General features: G+C 44.9%; 1 protein-coding gene across 2 annotated transcripts in view; it reads right to left on the bottom strand.

Moving 5' to 3' along the window:
- LOC142582642 (uncharacterized) overlaps positions 1 to 16,317 on the bottom strand; it is a 28,603-nt gene extending 12,286 nt beyond the window's left edge. Inside the window, exons 1-9 of one of the 2 annotated variants that reach the window (XM_075692557.1) lie at positions 16,064 to 16,317; positions 15,088 to 15,261; positions 14,338 to 14,401; positions 13,532 to 13,608; positions 13,330 to 13,425; positions 12,195 to 12,396; positions 10,403 to 10,546; positions 8,259 to 8,359; positions 7,745 to 8,069 (exon numbers count right to left, since the gene is read on the bottom strand). In XM_075692557.1, the coding sequence (XP_075548672.1) occupies positions 7,745 to 8,069; positions 8,259 to 8,359; positions 10,403 to 10,546; positions 12,195 to 12,396; positions 13,330 to 13,425; positions 13,532 to 13,608; positions 14,338 to 14,401; positions 15,088 to 15,261; positions 16,064 to 16,189 (1,309 nt within the window). In that variant the 5' untranslated portion in view covers positions 16,190 to 16,317. Of the gene's footprint in view, positions 1 to 7,744; positions 8,070 to 8,258; positions 8,360 to 10,402; positions 10,547 to 12,194; positions 12,397 to 13,329; positions 13,432 to 13,531; positions 13,609 to 14,337; positions 14,402 to 15,087; positions 15,262 to 16,063 lie in introns of both variants that reach the window. The other variant, XM_075692556.1, reaches the window with a different exon arrangement.
- Positions 16,318 to 16,626: the final 309 nt, after the last annotated feature.

The raw sequence follows: 16,626 nt of genomic DNA, 5'->3' as shown, positions 1-16,626 counted from the left end.
AGTTGACTTCCGTTAATTTGATCCAGATGGGACTGTCGAAACTGACCAAATTATCCGGCAGGTTGAATTAAACAAGATGCAGAAAAAATGCCACAACACACTGTTGATTCATATGGCAGTATTTGCCTTATTTTAACGCTACCCTGAATCAAAAGCACCCACCTTATATGCATTCAAAGTAGAAAAGTAACATAAAAATAACATGAAAGCTCCTAAATGAAGTAGAAATCTAATGCGCACCTGATTTTTTAGCAACAGAAATGGGCAAGGGACTAATATGTGTGGCACAATAACAACAGGTGTGCAAAAGTCAGCTTCCAATACATACATGTTAGGCGGCAAAGCATACAAACGCTGTAAAGGCGGCTTTGGTCTTTTATTCAATTGCATTGCTAGGCAATGTCTGGCCCCCCCCAATTGCCCCCCCCCCCCTATAAGAAAGAAATAGGGGGGTGCGGGCAGCCGATATGATATGCAGTAAACACCAACTAGGCCAAACTGAAGTTCTTCTGAAGGTCTCACAGGGCTGGGTTGATCCCGTTCATGACTTATGGTGATGTTGGTGAGTTGGATACCAGCAAGTCAGAAGACGACAATGATGTGCCAGCAGAACCCCAACCTGAAGTAGCTGCATTGTTTCTAAGTGGCTCGAAGGAGGACAACTTTGATGGTGTTGACTAAATGTCGTCATGTAAGCTATCGATAGAGTTGTTGAGGCAATCGGAATAAAATACTTCTGAAAAGTATTGTCCAGGCATTTGAAGGCGCTTGCACGCATGTTAGCACAGCGTACTGCGGGATGTGTGCAGAGGCGGCGGCCACTGGAAGCACGTATTTTCATCACACTTTCTCACAACCTGATCCTCAACAAGTTTTCAAATCGTATACTGAATGAACAGGTGTGTCTTATACACCGGTGCAACTTATATACTGTATTTGCGCAATTCTAATACACACCTTTTATAATAAAGGGTGTGTTCAAATTTTCATGCGCATTACAATTGTAGCTAATTCTACTCAAAATCAAAACGAAACTGATTCTTACTAAAATAGAAAGCTCAACGTAAGGTAGCTTGCCTCAGTATAAACGAACGGACGTTGTTTTTATGCCTTGGTTTGGAGTCGCCATTTTCCAGTTTGCTGTAAATGTGGCATTTATAATAGATTAGATGTAACTGAAGACGACATCTGTGGTTGACAGACAACGAGAAGGAGGTGTCGTCGGACCCTGATAGCATCTAGTCACTAAGATTCACCTGTGTGCGAGTCTGTGTGCCTCTGTATGTCCCATAAAGTTCTTTCAACACACTGCGCGTTGACTCAAGTTTAGTTACTTGATGTGCATGGTAGAATCGGCACCAAGTTATTATTATTTTTTTTTGACGTTCGGGCGGTAGTATAACTGCGAGTTATAATCGGGGGCATGGTAGAATTGTGCGAATACGGTATGTTTCCTTTTTTTTTTTTTCGGAAAGACTGCCGTTTTGAAGGGGGCGCAACTTATACAAAGGTGCAACTTTACCGGAAAATATGGTAACTAAAATTCATCACCTCACAAGTCTTCTCCACTGTAAATTTTTATCAGGTACCTTGCGTGAGCACAATAATCAATGATCAAGTGCCCTTCCTGTCATGCCTTCATGGCCTTCCCCTCCTTTTTAGCCATTCCTTCTGTGCTCAAGCTGTATTGCTGTGCTGACAAGGAGCTATGTCTGGGTTACTCTGTCCATGACTGCAGTGGGCTCTAGCATGGCTTGAGGGAACAGTCAACTGATTGCACTGTACAATCTTGCAGGCCATAGCATTGGCACAGTGATATTATTCTCTCCCATCAGGTGGCAGCACCACCCTATCATTCACAAAAGTACTTTTGTTTTCGGTTCTGCCAGAAGCACAGTTTGGACATGGTGCTTGAAGGGATCTGGCCAAAAGCTATTATGTTTACTGGTGCAGTAGAGTAAAACGTATAGCAGCCGAGATATTGCCGCGATACCATCTGTGCCCAACCACGCTGACGACGAGGATGACGACCTCGTGTGTGCAAGCGAGGGTGCTAGAGAAGAAGAAGCCTAAACTGAACGCTTGTTCTAATGGTCTAGATTAAATACCGCTCTCCACTCTTGTCTCAAGTGAGCCGTGACACTGGTCGACGTGCTGGGTATCGCATCATCGCCTAATGATAGGGACGACTCCTGCGAGTAGCCCTGCATCCAGCCCTTCAAGACATCATCCACGCATCGAGACACCTGTGCACCGAGCAAGCCGCTGCCTGCAAGGTCTGTGCCCGGAATTCGGTCTCTTGCAACGAACTTCGTCAGCGACCTCACCGTCTCAGGAAATGGCGATTGCAAGTCCAACACAGGTGAATATCCAAAACAATCTACTCCCCACAAGCTTCCGCGGTGACACGTACGAAGACGCCGAAGACTGGCTGGACCAGTACGAACGCGTAGCTAAGGTCTATCAGTGGCGTCCAGACGAGAAGCTTTCCAATGTGTACTTCGCTCTTGAAGGTAGCGCAGGGACGTGGTTCCAAAACCGCGAGGCACATTTGACAATGTGGGATGAATTTTGCCGTCGGCTACTTGACACCTTCGGAAGCACTGATCACCGGGATAATGCACGCCTTCTCGAGTTGCGCATTCAGAAGCCCAATGAAAGCGTCTCCATGTTTGCCGAGGACATGTCTCGTTTGTTTCGTCGCGCAGATCCCAACATGCCGGATTCGAAGAAGCTGAGCCATCTCATGCGCGGCGTCAAAGAACAGCTATTCGCTAGTCTCATGCGTAACCTGCCTACAACAGTGGAAGAATTCATTAAGGAAGCCACAGCAATCGAGCGGGTGCTCCAGCAGCGTTGTCGGCAATACGAACGCCTGACTAACGATGCGCCTGCAGGAGTCGCAGTACTCACAGTGACAGACGAGACCTCGCTGCGTCAACTGATAAGAGACATTGTGCGCGAGGAGATTGCGAAGCAAACTGTGACACCGAAGGAGTTTACTGTTGCTTTGGTCGCTGAAGTTGTTCGCTAAGAAATTCGGCAAGAATTAGCACCTCCTGAGCCACTCCCTGAACTGAGTCCCGAGCCGCGCTTCGAGCCACGCGCATATAGCTACGCAGACGCTGTCCGTCGCCCGCTTTCTACCATGCCGTTACAGCAGTACCACCAGTGGCCACCTATTGCTGCCTGGATACAGAGGGAGCATTTCAGGCGACCCCTGCTTTGCAGGACCGACGTATGGCGCACTGCTGATCGCCGACCATTGTGTTTTCACTGCGGCGAACCAGGGCACATTATTGTTTTTGCCCTCATCGCCAGGGTGGCACCCAGGAAATATCACCTGCCACTCCGCGCCAGTTTCCAGAGAGATATCCACGCTTTGACGACAGTGTCACTCGGGAACAAGGCAGCTCAGCTAATCCTTGGTCGCGCTCGCCGTCTCCATTACGTTATTCTTCGCCGAACCGTCGCAGTTTCGCCGACATGGTACGAGGCCTCTCTCCAAGCCCACAGTGGGGAAACTGAAATCAGCGACCTCCGGGGGGAAGGTTGCAAGTCGTCGAACCGCTGAAAATCCCCCATTATTGCTGAGAAACGAGCAGAGCAACCCGAAGAAACGGGACGCCGACGAATTTGTAAGTGCCGACCTACTCTTAACAATTGATGGGCACGACGTGACAGCTTTGGTTGATACAGGTGCAGACTTTTCGATCATGAGTGAGCAGTTGGCAGACCGGCTTAAGAAAGTCAAAATGCAATGGATGGGCCCTTATATTCGAAATGCCGTGGGCGAGATAATGATACCTACAGGAAAATGTACTGCACGGCTCCAGATAGGAAATACAACTTTTGTCGCCACTTTTATGATTTTAAAAGAGTGCTGCAGATCACTCATCCTTGGAATGGACTTCTTGCGGGAGTACGGCGCCATGGTTAACATACGGGACGGCGAGATAACCTTGTGAACTAGTACAGACACGAGCCAAGACGAAGAGCGCCGACGTACATCGTTACGTGTCGCCGACGACGACGTCTGCATACCACCACTATCATGCAGTCTTGTCTCCGTAAGTTGCGGAGAATAGTTTGACAAGGACGGTGTAACCGAACAACTAACTGCAGTTCTGTTCCATCAAGGTATTGCCATGGCTCGGGGTATCGTCAGCCTAATCGGCGGTCGCACAGAGGTACTACTGACAAATTTTACCAATGAACGCTGGCACATCAGTAAAGGCACCGCTGTGGCGTACTTTGACGAAATTGACCACGTCCAACACTGTTTTGCTATAAAAGAGGAATCAACCACCGATACGATGCCATCTACACTCGTCGTCGACGTTGACCCAGGTTTAGCGCCGCAACAGAAACAAAGGCTCAGAGAACTGACTGACCATTTTAAGGACTGCTTCTCTACAATGTCCCAAGTGCGTCAAACACCACTGACGAAACACCGCATCATTATGGAGGAAACAGCAATACCCATCCGACAGCATCTGTATCGCGTGGCTAAGAAAGAGCGTGAAGCAATACAGCAGCAAGTCAAGAAAATGCTAGAAGATGATGTCATCCAGCCATCGAAAAGCCCTTGGGCATCGCCTGTGGTACTCATTAAGAAGAAGGATGGTAGCCTGAGGTTTTGTATCGATTATCGCAAGCTCAATCGGGTTACGAAAAAAGATGTGTATCCCTTACCACGCATCGACGATTCCCTCGACAGGCTACGGCATACACGTTACTTCTCATCGATGGATACTGGCAAATAGAGGTCGATGAGCGGGATCACGAAAAGACTGCGTTTGTGACGCCTGATGGGCTCTATGAATTCAAAATTCTCCCTTTTGGTTTGTGCTCCGCCCTAGCCACGTTCCAAAGGCTAATGGATACTGTTCTCTCAGACCTTAAGTGGAAGACTTGCTTAGTGTACCTAGACGATGTGATTGTTTATTCTGCCACATTTGATGAACATCTCAGTCGGCTACGGTCAGTTCTTCAAGCCATACGGTCCGCCGGGCTTACCTTAAAACCTGAAAAGTGCCACTTTGGCTATGAAGAACTACAGTTTTTGGGCCACATTGTAAGTCACACAGGTGTCAGACCTGATCCTGAGAAAATCGCAGCCGTCGCAAAGTTTTCAAGGCCTACGGACAAGAAGGCAGTCAGACGCTTTCTGGGCCTATGCTCATATTACCGGCGATTTATTGCGGGTTTTGGACGCATCGCCTCACCGCTCACCTGCCTAACCAGAGAATATGTCACGTTTGTGTGGGGTGAGGAGCAGGAGGCGGCATTTAATGAGTAGCGGCACCGTCTACAAACTCCGCCTGTTCTTGCCCACTTTGACGTGGATGCGCCGACAATGATCTACATCGACGCCACCAACGTGGGTCTAGGTGCTGTCCTTGTTCAGTGGCAAGACAGCGCTGAGCGAGTCATCGCTTACGCGAGTAGAACACTGTCACATGCCGAGTCGAACTACTCCATCACGGAGAAGGAATGCTTGGCTGTAGTATGGGCCATTACCAAGTTCCGCCCGTACATATATGGCCGCCCATTTCAAGTCATAAGTGACCACCATTCTCTCTGTTGGTTAACCAACACGAAAGATCCATCTGCATATTTGGCACGCCGGAGCCTACGGCTTCAAGAGTAAGACATGACAGTGGTCTATAAATCGGGAAGGCAGCACTTAGACGCTGACTGCCTTTCCAGATCACCGATCAAGTCGTCAGGTCGAGATGGGGGCGAACGCGCAGGCTTTTTAGGAGTTGTTGGTGCGGCTACCATCTCTCAACAACAGCAAGAGGACCAGGAGCTCGCTTCACTAATTGATTTCTTAGAAGGCTGCACCACAAACAAGCCCAGCTTGTTCTCAAGGAACTCGTCATCATTCTGCATACGCAACGGTGTTCTTTTTAGGAGGAACTTCTCTTCAACAGGGAAGAGATATCTACTGGTTATCCCTAAACCTCTCCGCAGTGAAATCTTGCAGGCCTGTCACGATGAAGCTACCTCGGGCCACCTAGGCTACACAAGAACATTAGCGCGGATCAAAGAGAAATACTAGTGGCCACGGCTCGCAACACAGGTGAAGCACTACGTTCGAACGTGCCTTGACTGTCAGCGACGAAAAGTGCCACCTACAAAACCTGCCGGACTATTACATCCCGTTCAAGTGCCGGAAATGCCGTTTGTACAAATTGGGATGGACCTTTTGGGCATATTCCCAATATCAACTGCCGGAAATAAGTGGATCGTAGCTGCGACAGATTACCTTACGCGTTATGCAGAAACCAAGGCACTTCCGAGCAGCACAGCAGCCGAAGCCGCGCAGTTCTTCATCGAAAACGTCGTCCTGAGGCACGGTGCTCCAGCGGTCATCGTAACCGACAGGGGAACCGCGTTCACGGCTGAACTTTTGCGAACTGTACTCACGCTCAGTGGCACGGCACACAGAAGGACGACAGCTTATCACCCGCAAAGCAATGGACTTACGGAGCGCCTCAACAAGACTCTCGCAGACATGCTGTGCATGTATGTCGATGTGGAACACAAGAACTGGGACCAAATATTACTCTACGTAATGTTTGCTTATAATACGGCTCGGCAAGAAACAACAAGAACGACGCCATTCAGTCTCCTCCACGGTCGAGAAGTGACTACAATGCTGGATGCTATGCTTCCTCATGATTCCAGCGATTCCGAGACTGACGCCACAGATTTTACAGAGCGTGCCGAAGAAGCAAGACAGCTCGCGCGCATTCGCATAACTAGCCAGCAAGACCGTGATGCGCGACGTTACAATCAACGCCATTGATGCATCGTCTACCAGCCCGGCCAAAGAGTCTGGGTTTGGACTCCAGTACGCCGCCGAGGCCTCGCGGAGAAACTTCTGCGCTGATAATTCAGACCGTACAAGGTTCTACAACGCCTTAGCGACGTCAACTATGAAGTCATTCCTGACAGCCAATCCTGCTCGAGGCGCCGTCAGGACCTGCCTGAGACTATGCACGTGGTGCGCATGAAACCTTATTTTGCTGAATGACATGGACACCTGCTGGTCAGCTGGACACCGGGTGCTACCCGCCGAACATCGGGACGATGCTCCTTCTGAAGGGGGGCAAATGCCGTAACGTCATCTGTGCCCAACTACACTGACGACGAGGACGACGACCTCGTATGTGCAAGCGAGGTTGCTAGAGAAGAAGAAGCCTAAACTGAACGTTTGTTCTAATTGTCTAGATTAAATACCGCTCTCCGCTCTTGTCTCAAGTGAGCTGTGACAATATCATGATGTTGGAGGAAAGTGTGTTCACAGGAAAGGAGCTGCAGCAGCAGCTACTTACAAGATGACTGTTCAGCTACTAGGTCATTGTAGGATAGCAAGGCCCTTGTGAGCCTTCACATAAAAGCCAGAAGTCCCCCCCCATCTTGCAAATTAAACAAATAAAAAGTAACAACACTTACTACACTACTCACACTGCACATGCACACAATGGACAATGTTACATAGATTAAATGGAATATGCAACAAAAATGCCAACAGCATTTTGAGGAAGTTGCAGCTTGCCACAGCTAACAAAACAAGAAAATACAGAGGAATTCAGTCAGAGATGGTTATAAAATGTGGCAGCCAAAAATATAATAATAAAAAAGAAACATGTACTTATCCTTGGAATGATGAAGCATGGTCTGCATTTTGTATTTGCCAGTGCAAGTACCGTGAACTAAAACTGAAACTTACCACCTTCTTCGCCAACGTCTTGACGCCCGTCTCTGCTGACCAAGCGACCGGTGTCCTCCCCATCGTATTCATCCTCCACAACCTCATCACCACTTGTCACATCCTGGGCAGCACTGTCCGGTTCTCCGACATGTTCACTGCCTTGCTGTCCCTCAGCGACATGCTGCTGAGAGGCGATTCCTGCACTCCCTTCTGCATCATCCTCAGCATCAGCCTCCATCTGTTTTAGACGTTTCATCAGCCTCTCGAGGACAGCATTCACGTTCGCATGACTGTCATCCTTGAACTGGGCAGTGGCCTCATCATGAAGGTCGCCCTCTCCCTTCTGAAAAGAAGCAATGTAAGCATCTGTCCTAAAAAGTATTTGAACAGAAAAGGTACACAATGCATGACCTCATCTTAACACAACTTTCTGACAAGCAGAAACAACACCTGTACAAAACTCTGTGCACTATGTGCACGTTGGTCTGAATTGGAGAATGAGTTAAATGTACCAGTGAATATAAACACCAACCTTGCTGAACACTTCTTTGAACTGCTTTGCCACATCGTTCCGTGTATTTTCCAGAATGGGCGCTTCATCATTCTGCGTCTCGGCTGGCACCTCCGGTCGTGCTGTGCAGTGAAGGAGCCACAAAATTTAGTGCTTTTCTTTCATGCCATTTGCACCTTCAAATGAGTAGAAGAAGCAGGCATTCTTTAAGTAACCCTTAAAAATAAAAGTCTAGCTGACTTTTATTTTCTAAAGAGATATCCCTTTATAAAATAAAAGACAGCTAGACTTTTATTTAGTCAGCGTTTAGCAATTTAGTCAGCCAGGCATACGCCATGTCCACAACACACGTTCGGTCATTATCGCAGTGAAGCTAACGAAACATTTTGACTGCGAGTCAGCATTTCACTCTCACCATTGTAACCATAATGTTGGTTCACATAAGAAATCTCATGAAGCAAATATCTATGACTGCTTAAAGGCCAACTGGAAAGAAATTTTGGACTGCGTAAGAAGCCTAGCTTAAGATAATGGAGATATAGAGGAGCCTCCGTACAAAATTTGACCTTTGAAATATGAGCAGGAGCATCACAGAAAGCTAGAAAAAAAACTTTTTTGATATTGACACTGAAAAAAAAACACTGCCATTACCGCTTACTGGAAGTTATGCATGACCTAACGCATGGCTTCTCAGCATGGCCTCCAAGACTCCAACAGCACACGTGTGCCCCTCTTGGAGGCCACGCTGCTGCATAGCGTAGGTACCATGGCTGCCTCGGGGTGCCACGACAAGCCCGCTCTCCATACTTGCTGCGCGAGATGCTCGAACTACCACAGGCTCCCACATGACCGGGCTCTGTGGATCTCCAGCTGTGGCAATGTGAAGCCGCCTACACACCTGGTGATCATGGTGCGCTGAACAATCTTGGATGCAGCATACTGGGATTTACGTCATAGTGAAATCATAAGGTGCACACTGTCTGCTTAGATGATCTTTTCAGGCTGCTAGCAAAAAAAACTATACAGTAAATAGGTCCATGGGTTTGCCAAGATTGGTTGAGTGGTATATACTACTCATTTATAACAAATTTAGCTAAAATGAAATTTCGTTGCACTTGGCCTTTGATAACATCTGAAGTTGTGAGAAAACATTCGTTTATGCACAAGGGTATGATTGACCTATCCCACAGTCTTAGCTGCTCATCTTGTTCAGCCATGTATGACTACATAACACTATCTGGAGTTCCAAAAGAACAACCGTGGTTTGCAAACATGTCCACAAGATTGTTGACTTGTAACTTCACGTCACTAAAACTAGGAATGGTAGTATGTGGAGTGATGACTGATCATGCTTTGCTTATTGAAACAAGGGTTGTGTAAAGCCAAACTCAGCACAACTCTGATCATCGAGGCCTAAAAAAAGTCATCTGCACTGAGGCCAAAAAATTCACAGAAACGATAAGAACAAGTGCCAACTACCCACCATTTATTTGAAAAGTTTAGTGTTACCTTAGAAGTTAGCTGCAAATTAACTTTGCAAATACAGAGTGGCCAGTTGAAAGGGTGACTGTGAACCTTCCAAACAAATGGCTAGTAGTTGGCATTAATCTTTGTCCCACATGCCTTCTTTCACCTATGTTTCATTTCATACTGATTCAACATGAAGTTCATCGGCCAGACATGAAGGAGACAGAAACGGAAACCGAGTGGCTCAATTTTTGTTAATGATGACCATATAGAGTCAATAGACAAAGAAGCCAAGGAAAGCACTGTGGCAATTTTAGACGTGCCACCCTCTTTCCTTGCATCTTACAGAGTGCACATGGTGAAGGTGGCATACTCTTGGTAGGAAATTTGCTGTTACATGTGCTCAAAAAGCACTGTTTCACACAATTCACTTGTTGCGGAAACATGCCTCTCGTATTTTCCTACTCCTCTGGTCCATTTCTCCCCCTTTTTATTTTTCTCACATTTTCTTTTTTGCTTACACTCTTCCTTCTTCTCCGATTCCATTTGTAGCCCTAACGTCTGTTATGGTTCCCAATATTCATTATGCATAGAAGCAGACTAGAGAAGAAATTTAGTGACGGCCCTTCAAAATTTAACATGGTGTGAAAAAGTGGGTGTAGGGCTGATAAAGCATTCAAGTCAGCCAGTGCCCTCACCCTCTTCAATGTCCACTACAGGTTTCTCCAGGTTGGTAATGGCATTGCTGGGTTCCTTCTTCACAAAAGATTTGATGGCTTCCAGGTTTTTCTGCTGCTCCAGCAGCCACAGTTTTCTCTTCTCTTCCTCCAATTTCTTCTCATCTGATAACAACCAGAAAGAATAGTTTGCCTACAATTAAGAACTTCAGGAATGACCAACATGGCATGTCTTGTGATAAACATAAGTGCACAACAATTCAGTAGTTGCCGAACAAAGCAGTTTCTCAATTCCCATATACAGTTGAACTACAATATATTGAACACAGGCGTAACTAATTTCAGATATAACCAAGTAAATCAAAAATTTTTCTCAACAGTATCAGCACCTAAAGAATATATTTTTACAACGAATATCAGATATAAAGAGAAGTTTTTTTGTTTCAGATGCAAGTTTTTTATAACGGATGAGAAGAAAAGTGGAAACAAAGGGCCTGATTATTGTTAGTCAAAAATATATGAAGCCAGGGAAACTATAGAGGAAATTTTATTTATTGTTTTAACTGAAATGCAGAAATGATAAAGTAAAGGAAAATGAAAGTGGATGACAAGATTCATTTGCCGCCAGTGTGAGCCATACCCAAGTCCTGCACCCTTTGGAAGAACCCAAGGTAAATCATCCTACCAACATCCCAATGCAACGAAAAGGCTATGAGATACTGTAATAAAGGACTCTTAATTTTGACCACCTGGAGTTCTTGCAAACATCCACCTGAATCTAAGCACCACACAAACATTTTCGCATTCCATGTCTATCTAAATGCAGCCAGAATTTGAACCCATGACCTCATGTTCATTAGCACAACGGACCATTGAGTGTGGGTCATCTGTGCCACTCAATCTAATGGGTCAAGGTGGTATTAACTCCCCACCAGACAGTACCCCTACCTTATATATATTGGGGTTTTGGTGTTTATGGTTCTGCAAAAGGCAATGCTTTATTATGACAATAAAAGAAATCTGGCCAATGTTTATCATGCTTATGGTGTGTCACAATAAGCATGAAAAGTGGCGTGAGTTTCACGCAGTTGACAGAAAGGGTCGGCAGTCCTCAGAGTGAAATTGCAGATTCCCTGTTGCATGTAGTCGAGCAATAGGTCGCTCAGCTGTTCAAGAGGGCATTTTCTAGCAACTAGCAACCACACACGCATATGTACCATGTTCGAAAACAGCTGCAGGCCATTTTATTTTTATTCACCTCGGTTGCCAGGCCGCATAATGTTGGAATGACATTACATAAAGAAATGGAGGCCCATTTCATGCAGATTACAGCAGATTCAACTTACAAAACATACAGTCCTTGGGTTATGGACCATTGTTCATGTTTAAGAATATGACTACGTGTTACCACATTGATAACAAGTACATTCCTCAAAGTGGTACAACATCATAAAGTTAATAGAGACAATAGCAGACAAAGCAACAAGACCAAAGACGGACTTTCATAGTGCCAAGTCAATGATTTTCTGTGTCACCATATCTCCTTTGGTCTCTGTCAGTTGCTTACTGTTATTCTACCACAACGTGCCGAGCCATCACAGCTGGTTTGTTCCCCTTTATCTCATGTTAGGCATCTAAGCCAACACTCCACAATATATTGTGGCAAAGGGTGAAGAGTAAAAATATAAAAAAGAAAACGCCGATCATGAAGGAAATAGTTTGCACTAAAAGAACACACACAAAAGAGAGAGACAGAAGAACACTGACAAAAATAAAAAATAATAAAAAAGAAGAAAAATGTATAGTGACGCACTTTCCTTGACTTCCAGGTACTTCTGGTACTGCTTTTCTGTGAGCCTGGGACTGCAAGAGATGGTGTGGGGCTTGGACGGAGATATCCGCTTCAGTGGTGGAAATGCACACACCCTCGATGTGTGCACCGTGAACACATAGCTGCACGTCTCTGGCTCTTCCACGCTTTCAATGTAATCAGTGGAGTCTTCATCACAGAAATACTACAGGAAAGAAAGTTGCGCACACATTCAGCAGGGCAAACATAACTAAGCGAACGCTATAACATTACAGCATCCTTGCAAGATCATGGTAAGATCGACATTATGCTTTCATTGTCTTTTCTCTCCCTTTTAAGAATGCACATCGCTGGTCGTAAACCACAAACAGGGTTGCCACATGTCTTGTTTTCAAGTGGTACAATTGACCTTTTTCTTTTTTGGGTGCCACTAACCGCCCGTTCAACATTCTGCCTGGCAAGCATTAGCTAGCTTACTGGTCCTGAACGAGCAACACAATAACTGCGTCACAAGAAAGACCGTTAGGTAGACAGGTGAGGTAGAAGGCAAAGTAAAATGAGTGAATTAAACTTTTGAGCTGTTCAAAGTGCAATGACACCCGCCGTGCTAGCATAGTGGCTTTGGCATTGCACTGCGAAGTCTGAGGGCACAGGATCAAATCCCGGCTGCGACAGATGCATTTTGATGGCAGCAAAATGGAAAAACACTTCTTGTCCTGTGCATTGGGTACATAGTACACTTAATGAATGACTCTGCCTTTTCTCAGCAAATGGCACCTCTCCACCATAACCACAACTCTCCTGCAGCAAAATCATGTTGAACAGTAATGGATCTGTCTTTCTCTCTGTTGACTCCAACAAGTGTTGTAACAAGTTATATTAAACATAAATGAATACTTGTGTATTACTAAATCAAATACAGGTCAAATAGAAAAGACTTCAATTCCTATTCAAAATTTCGAGTATACTTGCACACTGCTATTCATAAAATAAGTTGTTGTTCGACTCCACATAGTGCTCTTTGACTAGCAATGACATTCCTCTCAGTGGAAGAAAAAGAAAACAAGAGAAAAAAAATCAAGGTCTCCACCTCTTGAGCATTCAGCAGAAGTAAACCTGAAAAGATCATTTAACTCACTCTGACTTCTGCTCTCCTTGGTACACCGGTAATGTCACATTTGGAACCATGGCTGTAGACCTGGCTGTGATACTTTTGTTGGCCTGTTTTGTTGAACTGCTCCTAGCCACAAAAAAATGAATGAAGAAACATGCAGCTCACTAATTTCAAATACAGCCCCGTCTTGGTATAACAGCAAATTGAAGATGTGTGAAAGACATACCAAGTTTGTTTCGTTGTTCCAGTCAAAATCGTAGTCATAGAGACCGAGAAATATGATTGCGCCTTCTGGTTTGCCATCTGGGAAATAAAAACACCCAATGTGTTAAGCAAGTAGCACTGATGCACTGTTCACACCACATAAAGAGCTAGATGCTCATTCAATGTTACATCAACTATACAATTGTCAAAACATCAAGCTGGGCTTGGTGAATCTGGTGCACAGCTAGATACAACAAAAGGCATGACAGAAAAGTAAAAGTTATAAGGTCTGTGAATAAGTCAGTAGCCCACTCACTGCTATTAGCTGTAGACATCTGACAAAAAAAGAATCTGTGCCTTGGATTTAGCGTTTGCTTCAGGTGTTTAATTTTTTTTTTTGCCTTGCTGGTGTTAAGCTATTTCTGATATCATTGGTGTACAATAAGTTAATAGAAAAATAACCTCTTCATACCACTGGACTGTTCTAACACTAATGCAAATATACACAAAATCAAATGCTAGTGTTTCAGTATAGTAAAACAAAAAGATAGCTTATGTAATAAAGATGCTGGCCCTGTAGGGACTTGTATGAATCTGCAGCCTGCTCGAATGGGAAGAACTCTTCCCATTCTATACTTTGATAAACATTCTTGCATGATCTGTAAATCAAAGCTTTTTATTGAATCCACTGATTATTAATTAGCAAACAAACCAGTCAGTTTCACTAATTGAAAAATTGTGATATCACAAGAGCATCTGCACTCGTGGAAAGTTTTAAATGCCCAAAAGTGAGGGAAAAAACAGACAGCCAACAAACAGACTCCTTACTTTCTACATGAAATTGCTTGATGGACTTTCCATAGCAGAGTTCATACGTCCACCAGTTTCTTGTCTGAAAGTCATGATAACATAAATTAGTCATCATCCTGGCAGCTTGCATGCATGTTGATTTTTACCAATAAGTTAAATACTGCAGATAATTGGAGATGCACTGAAGCCAATACTCTGTATGTGTAACAAGACATCCCTACATATACATGTATAAGCAATTAAATTGTTAAATCAAAACATTGAATAGCAAATTACACAAAATGATACACTAATTTACTTCGATTACTCAAACATAAGGACTGTTATGAAATGCAATTACAATGAAAGGCCTTAAGAAATAATTAAAGCTTAGTTTTCCTACAACCGTGGTGCCCACTGCAAAAATTCACAAGGTAAATCACTTTATAAGGTTTTCTTTATTGCTCAAGCAGTTTTCCCAATCAAGCATGCACATTAAAACCCAATGCATTTCTTTATTAATTTTTTGCTATTAAAAGCAAGTGCCACGCTGCAGGATCAAATCAAACAAGTATAAATAGCAGCAGTTTGTTATCATCATAGTTGAGAGTGCATGCTGCCCAATGCACGTTTGGTTACATGTGCACATATGGAAAATGCGCAAAATAAAACCCAATGTATCAAGCATGCAACATATTGACAAACACGCTTGACACTAAGCAATGCATTGAGATCATAGCATAACAGCAATTACAGCGCAAGATGCTGATATGTCGTGCAGTGTCATACCTTAGTCAAACAAGGTGCATTTCTCAGCGGCTCCAGTAACCTTAAGACGTTCGGGGCCTCATCTTCAGCATCATCAGACTCTGTATGTTCCGTCGGGTAGGAACTCTCGGGTAGGGAACACTGGTACTCTTGTCCAAACTTTGTCATCATAAGTATTACCGATGCTCCAATATCCTAGAGGCAACATAAGTGACACGAAATGAGAAACCAATTCGATGTAAAAATTACCGTCAAATTCGATTGAAGTGCGGCGCATAACGTTATACCGGTGTCAAAATGGCAATATATCGATCTTGATTTTGCCTACGCAATAGGATAGAAAGTTGCGCGAGTTGGTACGGTAACATGATCTTATGGTCAAACATCATCAAATAAAATTTTAATTGAGAGTTAGCGCTCGTCCTGTCTGCTTCTAGTCTGTGTCCGTGTCCCTTCGCGCTGCAACCCAAGATCATGTTTGCCTACGAAGCTCAGATGTTTCTACATTGTCATCCTCAGTCACGCCTCGCGCTTGCAGATAGCAATGCAGATTGAGCTCAGCGAAGATCGAAGAGCCCGAGTAACAGGTGTTACTAGTAACACGTCATTAATAATCTGAAGTATTAACCCAAACACATCGTTTACCATACCCATCCCCTCTTCATCCTTCTCGAGTATGAACCAATCCTGACCCCTCCTATCACCGATCACTAAAAATTCGGAAATAAAATGAAGAAATGAAACCATTTCCACAGTATCCACTCGGCAAAACAATATTGCGAGCTTCGGCCCACCGATCATATTCCACAGCTTCCTAGCTCCTGTGCTATGACTGACGTCTGCCGTGACTAACCTTCAAAGACGTAACTACGGTTTGCAAATTAAACCTAGGCCAGTAGCGCTGTGCAGGCGTCACCCCGGACTTCTATAACACGTATCAAAAGCGTTGGTGTGTCGGGACAGCGGAAGACGTCAAAGCGATACATTGCGTACTTACATCGCTGATCTTCACAGGTGTGCTCACGATGTCAACTTCATAATTGAAACTCCTGAGCTCCTCCAAATTGAAATACGCGATCACACATCGTATAAATAACAGTAGTAACGTGACCGACGTGATCATGATAATTAAGGTGAGCTGACGACGAGTATACGTGCAAGGAGATATTACACGTAACCTCAAGCCGTGTCAGCTGTGTAAATAACGAAGTGAGTGAGCGTGAAAATGCGGGCATGCGTGTGCGAGAAGGCGTAGGGGCGTGCCATTGTTGCTTGCTGATGCGGATATTCGACTGAACGAAGGCCGTGACTCGGTTTCGGTTTTGCTTTGTGACGAATTGGCTGCGTTGCCGCCAAGGAGGTTAAGAAAAACTGCTGGAGAGGAAGGAGCGCCCGTCAAGCGAAGCCGCCGGTTCACCATTTTGAGGGAGGCAAAAACACGCCAGTCGCCACAGCTTCTGTGTATCGGGGTCATCGTGTCTTACCGTGCGCGGTGCTGTGCGCGTCGCAAGAGGTGCTAGCGCGCTCGGGTGTTTTTAGGAACGTTGACGTACAAGCAGT

This window comes from Dermacentor variabilis, chromosome 5, assembly GCF_050947875.1.
Source record: "Dermacentor variabilis isolate Ectoservices chromosome 5, ASM5094787v1, whole genome shotgun sequence".
Lineage (NCBI taxonomy): Eukaryota > Metazoa > Arthropoda > Arachnida > Ixodida > Ixodidae > Dermacentor > Dermacentor variabilis.
Note: the sequence above shows the minus strand (reverse complement) of the source record. Positions and strands in the feature narration are given on the sequence as shown.